The sequence below is a fragment of the Manihot esculenta genome, chromosome 3, assembly GCF_001659605.2.
Source record: "Manihot esculenta cultivar AM560-2 chromosome 3, M.esculenta_v8, whole genome shotgun sequence".
In the NCBI taxonomy this organism is placed as follows: Eukaryota; Viridiplantae; Streptophyta; class Magnoliopsida; order Malpighiales; family Euphorbiaceae; genus Manihot; species Manihot esculenta.
The window spans coordinates 12,355,864-12,368,393 of NC_035163.2; the positions used below are offsets into that span (position 1 = coordinate 12,355,864).

General features: G+C 35.2%; 1 protein-coding gene across 1 annotated transcript; it reads right to left on the reverse strand.

The window, feature by feature from the left end:
• Window positions 1–989: 989 nt before the first annotated feature.
• On the reverse strand, window positions 990–8,266 carry LOC110610472 (copper-transporting ATPase RAN1). Its single transcript, XM_021750406.2, has 9 exons — window positions 7,778–8,266; window positions 5,646–6,260; window positions 4,744–5,173; window positions 4,238–4,563; window positions 3,753–3,811; window positions 3,299–3,641; window positions 2,714–2,914; window positions 2,322–2,579; window positions 990–1,719 (listed from the first exon to the last, which is right to left on the reverse strand). Exons 1-9 carry the CDS (start codon window positions 8,120–8,122, stop codon window positions 1,243–1,245), a joined length of 3,054 nt encoding a protein of 1,017 aa, XP_021606098.1. The 5' UTR covers window positions 8,123–8,266; the 3' UTR covers window positions 990–1,242.
• Window positions 8,267–12,530: the final 4,264 nt, after the last annotated feature.

Sequence of the window (12,530 nt, forward strand, 5' to 3'; positions counted from 1 at the left end):
ATTTTGATGGTGTACTGCACATGGCCATCGAGGAATTAGGTGGTAGAGTTGGGATAAGTTGTGCCTGATGAAGAAGTAGGTGGGTTGGGTTTTCGTCGGGTGCATGAGTTCAATTTAGCTTTACTTGCTAAACAAGGTTGGAGATTATTAACTGATCCATCGAGTCTTATGTGTCAAATTTTAAAGGCCAAATATTTTCCGACCTCAACATTTTTGGAGGCTGAGCCAGGTTCCATTGCCGGTTTTACATGGAGGAGTATTTGGGAATCAAAGTCTCTCCTCAGACTCTCTACTTGTCGTATTGGTGATGGCACTTCCATTACTGTGCCTGGCTTCCTAATGTTAATGATCCATATATTTCTTTTTCGTCACCTATTGAGAGGGAGGATACGCGTGTTTGTGATCTGTTTATTCCTAGAACAAGAATATAGAATATGGAGTTGCTGCATATTATTTTTCTGGATCATGATATTCAAATTATTCGCAGTATTCCTCTTGCTTATACGAGTTTACACGATTATTGGATGCGGTGTGATCACATAATGGCATTTATAGTGTTAAAAGTGGCTATGAGACGTTGACCAATTGCTTATACGAGTTTACAAGATTATTGGATGTGGTGAGATCAAAATATGGCATTTATAGTATTAAAAGTGGCTACAAGACGTTGACATCATCTCAGTATTCTTCTGGTACCATCATAATGAAAGCTGCTTTATGGAAACGACTATCGAAACTTTAGGTACCCAGTATGGTTTTGGAGTTTATTTGGCGCTTTAGTCATGATATTTTCCCTGTACGAAATAATTTATGTTTGCATCATATGGATATACTCCCTGAATGTCCAGTTAAGAAGTGTGCAAAATTATACGCCAACGTACAGATGGATTCAAAGCTTTATTGGTAGAGATTTAGCTACTATAAGCGTTGCTGGGCTTTGAGAGTAGCAGTGATGAGAGTAGCTACCACACACGAAGAAGATAGAGAGATGGAGAAAACACAAAATCCTTTTCATTTAATAGAAAATAAAATGAAGCACACCTTTAAGAATAGTTATACAACAGCTGCCAACTTGCAATGAATGGAATGGTAATATTACACACCATTCCAGGGCAATATAAGCCGTAAAAGAAACAAAAATATACAAATTTTTTGAAATTCAAGGTTCCCCCCACTCGCTCTATCCCACTTTAAATGTCGTGTTGTTATTTCCTTGCCTTTTATTTTTTTTCGTGGTTCTTTCTACTCTACAGTTATTTCTAATATCGTGGTAAGTCTGGGTTTTCTGTATCTTCTGAGAAGCAAAGATGAACATACGACACTCACAGATGAGAGAGCCATGCAAGCACCAGCTACCCAAGGTGGCAACTGGATCCCTAGTGAAGGATAGAAAACTCCAGCAGCAACTGGTATTGCTACGACATTGTATGCCATAGCAAAAATGTAATTCCATCGGATGCGAGAGAGTGTTTTCCGCGAGAGATCAATGGCTGTGATTACATCTTCCAAGTTATTCCTCATCAAGACATAGTCTGCAGCTTCTATAGCTATGTCTGTTCCGGCCCCAATTGCCATCCCAACATCAGCAGCAGCCAAAGCAGGAGAGTCATTGATACCATCACCCACCATTGCAACTACACTTCCGTCCTTCTGAAACAAGCCGATGACTTCGGCTTTACCCGCTGGCAATACTTCAGCCCTCACATCTTGAATGCCCACCTGCTCAGCAACAAATATGTTCTAGTTTCCTTCAGTAAACCATTGAAACAATACCAGAAGGACCATGAATTATTACACTAAATCAAAAAATTGAATCCCAGTGAAAAATTATTCAGAACTTCTTCACAAAACAAAAAATTCAGGAAAGCATGCTTTCAGGTAGTGATACCCAACAAGGAGCACACAAAAACAACTCTTAGTACAAATTCAGAATGTATGTTATGGATGCCATGACAACAGCAGAAAGCAAAACCAGCAGCGGATAACTTTAGTTCCCAAAAAAGAGGCCCATTTATCGCTACTTTGCCTGGTTCCAGCAAAAAGAATGAGAAACCATCAATGCTTTAATGTGATTTAATAAATACAGCAGCATCAACTACAAAATTACAAAAATAACTGTGGAACCATAATCCAAAAATTTTACTTTGTATCAAGGTGATAGAAAAAATAATTGACAAATTGTGGTCGCAATTGCACTAGTGTAACAGAAATGGTATCAACAGGAAATAAGAGAGTTATCCAGTCCAATTCTTCCTTTAAATGTGCACGTGCATTTCAAATAGTGCCCAATGGACCAAAGTGTTATAAAAGTGTACACAAACCTCTTGGGCAACAGCACGAGCTGTTCTCCAATTATCTCCTGTTACCATGACTGGTTTGACACCCATTTTTTGAAGACCCTCTATGACTACAGCAGCTTCCCTCTTTAATGGGTCTGCAACCCCCAAGACACCAATCAAGCTGTCATCAAATGCAACAAGTATGCCTGTCCTTGCACTGTCTTCAAGTTCAACTACAAAATTTTCTACATGTGTCGGAATGGTGATTTCATTTTCAGTCATCAGTCTCCGATTGCCAACCTATTCAAGACAGTGCCTCCCATAAGTAGCCTAACAGTAACAGTGATTAAACAAAATTCTAAAGCTTCAAACATTTCAAAGATCATCTAAAAAAACATTTCAAGAAGTTGTAGTCAACATCCCAGTAAGCTCACCAAGACTTGCTTTCCATCAATAAAGCACTTGACACCTCTTCCTGGAAGAGCAGTGAATTCTGAGACATCAAGAAGCCATCCAGAGGTAACAGACTCTTTGCTGTTGTTTTTGCCATCTTCGGTTGCAGAAGGTTCATCGAAGAAATGGAAATGCCGTGCATATTCCACTATTGCTTTTGCCAATGGATGCTCACTGCTAGTCTACACCATGTACATAAAAAGGGTGACATTGGTCATTAGAATTCTACTTTCGGCAGAACAGTAAATGAGGTAACCCTTCAAGTAAACAAGTACTCCCAATTATTCACACCAAGTCACAGCAATATATCACAACAGCTTTAGTCTCTATTTTCTGTAGCAAAAAAAATCTCAAGCCTCCTTTGCAGCATCTTGTATTCTTTATTTATGAAACCATATATATTGAATAGCATGGAAACTGATGGGCACCCTCAGCCATCACCGGGAAAAAAAAAAGAAACATAATAATAAAGAACTCTGGTTGGGGATACGCATGCATCATGCAGTTGATGAACAGTTGAACATGGAAATGCACAGACAGATATTAGTTGGTACTGAAAGAATCACCTCCGCAGATGCCACCCATCTGAGGAATTCTCCGCGATTCATTCCATTGAAAACCTTTGCTGTGGTAACAGTGGCTTTCCCCTGGGTCAGAGTGCCTGTTTTGTCAAATATGACATACTTGATCTTCTGAGCCCTTTCCAAAGCATCTCCTCCTTTTATCAGCACACCATTGTTAGCCCCAACCCCAGTTGCAACCATGACAGCAGTTGGTGTTGCCAAGCCAAGAGCACATGGACAAGCAATTACCACCACTGAAATTGAAAACATAAGGGCAAAAACAAAGTAATTGCCATTTTCTGGTAGCCAAACATCAGGATAAGCACCTATAGTTCCACCAACATACCTACAAGTCATCACGAAAAACAGTTACCCATAGAGAAGATATAGAAACTTAACACCACAAATTTAGCAGCTATAAGAAATAATTACAACAAAGAAGCCATTGTGACCTTACCAACCCAGAAATGTCAACAAAGACATAGCAACAACTATAGGAACAAAAATGCTTGCCACCTGCAAGGGACACGAAGCAAGGGATGAGAAAGGATCTAAGTACCTAAGAATGGGAACATGTAAGCAAGACAAACATGACAGTTTTAAGCAGATTTGCATTTCCTCATTCCAAAAATCCACAACAGGTGGCATTAATAAGAATAGTAACATGGCAGAACTTAAGAACCCTATGTATCAAGCAAAGAAGCATTAAGATGGCAAATACTACAAATTTCACTAAATGCAACAGATATATCTACCACGATGATGTTTTTTTTTACAAAGATACTGTTCAATGTTTTGATAGTCCATAAAAAATTATTTAAATTAGTGTGATTTTGCATGCAACAGAAACTGCATCTGCCCAGGCCCCAACCCCCAACCCCACCCCCCTTTAAAAAAAAGAAAAAGAAAAGGCAGAGGGATGCAATACATAATGACACTTACAAAATCTGCAAATTTTTGAATTGGAGCTTTGGACATTTGGGCGGTCTCAACTAAACTAATGATCTGGTTCAAAACTGCATCAGATCCTACTTTGGTAGCTTGTATTTGAAGAGCACCATGCAAATTTATTGTACCTCCAATAACCAATGAATTAGCCTCCTTCAAAACAGGTGCCGATTCACCAGTTACCATACTTTCATTAACATAACTTGAACCCCATACAACCACACCATCTGCAGGAACTTTGGTACCAGGAAGAACTTTTAATACATCACCAGGCTGAATTAGTAAGGCATCTATTTCCCTTTCTGTAATGCACCTTCCACCTATAAAATCAACAAAAATACAACCATTCAATTCTTCAACAGCATTTTTCCTCTTGCCTTTGCTTAGATCCTAATTAGGATTGATAAAAAGCACCAAACATTGGAAAACTCTTCATTGTTTCATGAGAAATTTGGGATTAATCTAAACTACACCTTAAAAAGAAACGAGCAGAAAAATACCTTTGTCTTTGACAACCAGCAGCGCCGTTGCCGGTGCAAGTTCTACTAACTTCTTTATGGCATCTGATGTTTTTCCCTTCGCAAGAGACTCTAAATACTTCCCCAATAGTACAAATGTTATCAGCATAGAACTTGTTTCAAAGTATGTTGGAGACCAGAATCCAGTTGCTGCACCATATAGCAGTGCACAAACCGAGTAGAAGTATGAGGCTGAAGTCCCTAGTGCAACTAAAACATCCATGTTTGTTGAACCATTTTTAAGGGCTCTACCAGCTGCTACATAAAAGCGCTTCCCAATTACAAATTGAACCACGCTCACTAATGCCCATTTTAACCAATCACCCATAAGGAAGGGTCCACATCTCCAGAGAATCAAAGAATATAAAAGCGGGATGTGAGGGCATATAACTCGTATGAAAAAAACAGGAATCTGGAAGAAAATTATCAAATGCCAATAATTAATACAGTAATAAAGATCAATAAATAAACTAATGGTAATTTATGTGCATTTCTTGCAAGGTGAAAAGAATAACATGTAGGTTTCTTACAGTGAATCTCTGATATCCCTAAGCAGAGGCCAACAGAAGGCATGCCTCTTAAAGAAGAATTTCAATGACATTTTTTAAGGAGACTATAAATAGAAAAAAAAAACAGAGGTAATATTATAAAACACAAAATAAGCACAAGAATGTAGAAAGTTTTTTGCATTCTAAATACATTATTAAGAAGGATTTTTGTTTAACCAGGCAAGGATATGAATGTTAGAAGAAACAAACAATTGATACAATGCAATAAGCGAACTGCCAAGGAACAAAAAATTAAAAGTAATATACAAAAATAATAAAGAGGAGAGGATTAACAAGACGATTTCAAAACTTTATGCAAGTCATGAAAGTACTCACACTGAGAAACAGGCTGGAAATGAACAGCCGAAACATAGTGGAGGTTTCTTCAACATCTTTAGAAGCCATCCTTGCATAGGGGTTCATAACATGTAATTTAAACTTCATACCGCTTCCTCCTTCAATCCCATCAACTAATGATCTAGAACCAACAACTTCAGGATCATAGTGAACTTCTAGTTCACTGGACATCCTGTTGTAACGAAATTGCCTTACCCCTTTTAAGGTGCTAAGTACTCCTTCTAAAAGCTGCACATCCATCTCAGTGAAAATCCCAGAAACTCCTAATGAGATTTTGTCCTGCTGATTACTCTGTACAAGTGCACCTTCAAAACCAGCATCTTCAATTGCATTCACTATATCATCTTTACTAATCACAGTAGGATCATACTCAACTTCCCCTAAAGAAGTAGCCAAGGCCACTACTGCCCTTTTCACACCAGGAAGATTTCTTAAAATACCTTCAACTGAGTTCACACAGGCCGCACAGGTCATACCCCCAATTGTAAACTGCCCCAAAAGAGTTCCACTTGGCTTTGTTTTGGTTGTACTGGGTTCAGCTAGAATCTCTGCTTCAAAGCCAGCATCCTCGATTGCGTTCTTAATGTCATCATCCTGAATTAACACATATTTATTAAATATCAATGCATGTATAAAAGAAGTATCAAAGGCATGCAATTTCATCCATGCAATTTATTAATTCTGGCATATGCAAACAAGCAAATAAATCTAATACAATTGTATAAATCATTCAGAAAACCTTTGATCTAGCTAACTTCCATATCACAATTCTCCAAAAATGCATTAAAATGTCCTTTAGAAATAACTAGAAGAAGCAAATTGCTTTATGGAAATTTCAAATGCATATATGCACTTGGTTTGGTAAGGCACCTTCTCTAATCAAATTTAACGTAAGCAGTATAATCAACACGTGCAGATCCATATCCAGAGAAAGGTGCAAAAGAAAAAAAAAAGAATAAAAGAAGAAGAAGAAGAAGAAGTTGGTTCAAACAATTTCTAGGGGAGCTGAGGATTGCATTTCACCGAACAAGATAGACACAGGAGAAGCTGCAGGCCCAGCCCATCTGGCTGAAAATGTAATTGGGAATGATAACCTAAAGTTTCAAAAGAAATCTACAGAATTCTTAACTAAACATCCATTTTCAATAGAGATGCCAATGCAAGTCTTTTGCATTATCTGAAAAACGCATCCAATCACATTTTCTTTACCACTACAACAAATGGACTCCAACATATCCATTATCAAATTTATTTTTTTAAAAAAAATTGATTTAAAACAAATGAACCGCAAACACCATCCAAACATAAATAATGGCCAAAATATAATTTAAAATCAAAAGAAGGCTTCCAGTTCTGTTTTCAAAATAAGAATCAGTTACAACCCATTACCATAAAAAGATATTGTAAGAATTCTCCATCTCAGGCTCCATGTGGGGCTGTGTTAGGGAAGCCAAAAAGTGCTTTTTGGAAAAGCACCATTACCATTTTAGATGCCTTTGAAAAAAGTTATTCTAGCGTTCTCAGTACTAAAAACATATCAATATTAACTTTAGATGAATTGTTAATACCATTATAGGTGCTTTTCTCCATACAGCTCTAACTGCAATGTCGATCACATCCTAAGAATGTCCCAGTGTTGAAAACACACACTATGATCACAAACACAAATAAAAATTCACAATAACCCATAATCAAAGAAAATTTATAAATATGTGCCTTTTTTTTAGTGCTTTGCACTTGCATAAGGTCGGTTTTATCCTATATTGGTAACTAAGATAGACCGAACTCATTAATTGAGAGCTGCCCAGAACACCAAATAAACTCATTACTATAAGTTATCATAGTCTTATGCCAGCGCACGATCTATTGCGTCACGTAATACTAAATGCAGAGAAATCAACGAAATGAAACAATAGATTCGAGATATAGGAGAAATTCCAATGATCAAGAAAAAAATTTACAAAAACAAAAGGTTAACAATGATATAACAACACCAGCTCGAATTTCCCAAAAATAGAACCAACTTGTTCCCAAAGCTTAACAATTCAATCCAAATAATCAAAAAGGAAATTAAAAAGATTTGATCAAGGAAAAAGCCAACAACCACAAACCTTAACCAAAGCAGGATCAAACACGACATCCGCCTTGTTTTGAAGCAAGGCAACAGAGGCTCTCAAAACCCCACTGACGCTCTTGAGAGCTGATTCCACGGAATTTGAGCAAGCAGCACAGGTCATCCCCGTAATTCTGACCTGAATCCTCTTCATTCCTTCTTCTCCTTCTGATTCTCCTTCTCCATCAATCATAATTCTATGTAAATCATCCGGGCTTTCATAGGAGTCAAGGAGCCTAATGCCCTCGAGGTCGCCACCTTCTGCTTCGGCCACGATGGCCGGACGTGATTTCCGAGATCCGGCGACCTGGGTCAGCTGAAGGTCTCTTATGCTCGGCAACATTGTTAGATGTAACCGAGCAAGAGACAACCTTTATCCCAAGGAGAAGAAGAAAAAGAGAAGAAGAAAAAGAGAAGAAAAAAAAATGGAGATACTGGAGGGAGGGAGAGAGAGAGAGAGAAGTTCCCGAGGAAGAGATGGGCGAGACGGTTTTTTTTTTTTTTAACCAGGAAATTTGCTGGTGGACGAAGGAGGGACGTGCATGAAATTACAAAATTGACCTCTGTACTTGCAGAGTAGGTGATTTTGTACTACCATGCCACGATCTGTGGGCACGAAAGCTGTTTTGCTTTCCCGCCCTATTCCGCTTTCTTACAACTAATCCAACAATCTTGATTAGTTTCTCATTGCTTTCGACTTATTGTTAATTTTATCGGATGTCCCCAAAGAGACGTCTCCGCAAGAACGGATGGATATGAAGCCCATTCCTGTTTAATGTTTTTTTTTTAATTGAAAAAATTATAGTATGATTTCCTGTCTTTTTCGAGTAGAGTTCAGTGACATGGTTTTATTCATTAAAATGATATTTTGCTATTTAATATTATTAGTAAATATTGATATAATGGTTAAAAATTATTTAAAAATAATTTTTAATTTAAATAAATTATATTTTAATTATTAAAATTTTATAAAAATAATTTAGTTCAGTTATTTATAAATTTAATTATAAAATTTTATTTTATAATAAAATAGTCTTTTAGTTATAATTTATCTTTATATTTTTATAAGTTGGTCTCTAAATTTTATAATTATTTACAAATAAATACTTATAATTTTTTATCAAATTAATCTCATATGTTAATTCAATTTATTATATTATATTTAGAAATAAATTAATAAAAAAATAAAATTGATACTGCATAAGAATTGTCCAAAAATAAGTTATGAATTGTCATCACAGAATAGGTTCATGTTGCAAAAATTTGATAAATAGGTAATGCGGTCCCATTTGAAAAAAGGAATACACATATCTTAAATAGTCAGTCCATCACTAAGATTCACCTTTCTCTTGATAGGTTGAGTCTCGGCACAAAACTATTGTTATCATGTACCATTCAGCGTATTCCCTGTAATTGCAGGATCACCGACCTATTAGCTGATAATATCGCTTATCAAGCAGTCGGTCATATCATCACCGGATTATCAGGAAATATTATATTTATCTCTACCTTCTTACAGTATAAAAGGAGAATAATCATAAAGACAAAGATACACTATTCTCTTCCACTAAAGTTCTAAATAATTTATTGCATTTACTCTCTTTTCTAATATATTGATTTAAGCGTCGGAGTGGGTATCCATCTCACATTCTCTTTCTTGCATGTTTTGTCAATCACAATACATCTCTATTTTTCGGTTACATCATTTGGTTCCGCTGCTAGAAAATCCATTGAATTATTCCTGTTCATTTGGATTACGATTGATCTCCTGCTCTTTTTCTTGTAGAAAGAAATCTCTCTCTCTCTCTTTTCTCTCTCAAAGTAGTTGGTAGTTCACGAGCTGCCGCTAATATTACTACCAATGAAGACATTATCATTTCTTACACCCCTGGTAGTGGACAAAACACGCCTTGAATGGTCAATGAAGCAGATCTCAACAACTTGATCAATAAGCAGATGCTTCAACACATCTAGAAGTTGAAAGCTACAGTATAAGGCTCGGTGGGAGGCATCAGTCACGACTCCCAGGGAAAGGGAAGGAGCCCTCATTGACACTCTAAAGACTCGTATAGAGGCGGTTAAGAGACGGTCCAAAGGGAAGGGGGGAGTCGAAGAAGCTGAAGCAGACAATGCTCCAAAAGGTGTGGATTGAAAGCTGGTACACGTTGTTTAAAGGTACTGTTTAAAGGTACCAGATGGAACAAAAGGAGGACTTTGGCATGGAGGATGCCTCATCTCTTTCTGAAGAAATCTTAGCGGAAACATTTCCAACAAAGTTCAAGCTGTCTAGCTTGGACAAATATAACAGAACAGCAGATCTCAAGAGCCACCTAGCAATCTTTAGGACGACCATCACTACAAAAAAAGGACTATCAGCGACGGATTTAGCGACGGAAAATACTTCCGTCGGAAAAAAAAATTAGCGACGGATCAGTGACAAATAATATATGTTTATATTTCTGACGGATTAGCGACGGATTTTTAAAATATTAGCGACGAAATTTATTCCGTCACTAATCCATCAGAAAATGCAAATATAAAAGAAAAAAACCCTAATAATTTATTTGATATCTCTTTTGATTTTAGCCGCCCTCTTTCTCTCCTCTCCTCTCCTCTCCCCGACGTCACACCTTTCTCCTTGCCGCAATCGTCGCCGCCGCTGATCTCGCCACTGTCGCCGTTGATCTCGCTTCTGTCGCCGTTGCTGGACGCTCCTCCCACCGCCATAGTATTGCCGTTCTTCCCACTGCCGCTCGCCATTGCCTATCAGGTAATTATTTCAAACTGATGCTGAGCAGCAAGGTTGCTGCTGCAACAAATTTTCTAAATTATAATTAAATTTTTGTCTTATGTTTGAATTTAATTTTTTAATTTATTCTACTTTAATATATTAAATCAAAATTTATTAATAAATTGATTTGCTTCAGTGTCCAAGTTAGCTTTCAAGCGTCAACAGCTTTAATTTTTATAATTAGAAGTTGAAAAAACTATATGAGTTGGAAATTTTATTTCTTAGATTCAAAATCTGACTTTTTATAAAATTATATTATGAAATTTTAAAATAATTATAAAAAATATTAAAACAATTAGTATATATTTGTGATAAATATAGGATAAAATAGTTTAAGGTAACATGTTAAATACTCAAAAAAATAAAAATAAAAAAAAATAACCATGAAATTTTTTCGATAAATAGACAGTAATTTAATAATTAATATTTCAGATAATTAGTAAATTATTTAATTAATTATTTTTTATAATTTAATTGGAAATTTTAAATAGTAATGTCTTAATCAAATAGATAAAATAAAGTCTTAATCAAATAGATAAAATACTTAAAGTCTTAATCAAATAGATAAAATAAATAGTAATGGTCATTTATTAATAAAAAAATACTTATATCATTAAACCCCTCAATTTTAAAAATATTATTTTTAAATATTTAAATTTTCTAAAATAATATTTTAAATTTTCTAAAATAATATTTTAAATTTTCTAAAATAATATTTTAAATTTTCTAAAAAATACTAAATCAACACAATAATATAACTTAATTTAAAAAATACTATAATCATGAAAAAAACTTAATAGGTCTTTAAAAAAAAAGGTATTGTTTGTTTTACATTTTCCTTTTCTAATTTTTTTTAATTATTGTAAACATTTATGTGAAAAATTATTCAGTTTTTTTTATAACTCATTTTCATAACTTTTGATATGTATAGTTCGGCTTTGTCGGTTTACTTTACATGCCTTCATTCAACTCTACTTTGATATGTATTGTTAAATTGATTAGTGTTTTTGATTTGTTAAATTAGTATATAATTAGAGTTGAATTTTTATATTGATTAAGGTTTTATATATTGTTTGTCTTTATTGTTAATTGAAACTAATGGACAATTAATTTTTTAGATGCCTCGAAGAGCAGTATCATCTAGAGGTAGAGGACATAGCCAGCAGCTCTCTATGAATGAAACAGATGAGGCAGTACAGGTGCAGGAGGAAACACTGGAGCACACTCCACAAGCATTAGGATCATACTTCTCTATCAAATGGTTCAACAAATTCATATATTAGTTTTAAAATTTATGAATATTGTTCAGTATTATGGATTTATTTTAAATTTTATGACCATTGTTAAGTATTATAAATTTATTTTAAATTTTATGAACATTGTTAAATATTTTGGATTCATTTTAAATTTTATGAATATTGTTAAGTATTATGAACATTAATTATAATTATTATGAATGATATTTGATTTATATTCAATATGATTCTTAATTATAAATTATTTGATTATACAGAAAATATCTAAATAAAAGCAAGAAATTTTTTTTGTGATCGAATTTTAACAGATTAGCGATGGATTTGTGAGAATATTTATTAAAATGTGTTAATATTTCCGGCGGATTTCCGACAGAAAATTTCCGTCGCTAATTATTTTCGACAGATTAGCGACGGATTGTTCATCGGATGAATCCGTCGGAAAATCCATCGCAAATTTATCTGACGGAGTTAAGATCCGTCGGAAATCCGTCACTAATATTTCCAACGGAAGCTGATCCGTCGGAAAAAATTAGTGACATGACTTTAAGCGACGGATTTGAGTCCGTCGAAAATCCGTCGCTGAAAGTTTTAGCGACGGATTTTTCCGTCGCTGATAGTCTGTTATTTTGTAGTGCATGCAGCTTCGGGACGTCAAGTTCATGGACTCCTTAATAAAAAATCCAGCCGCAACATATCAACAGTTA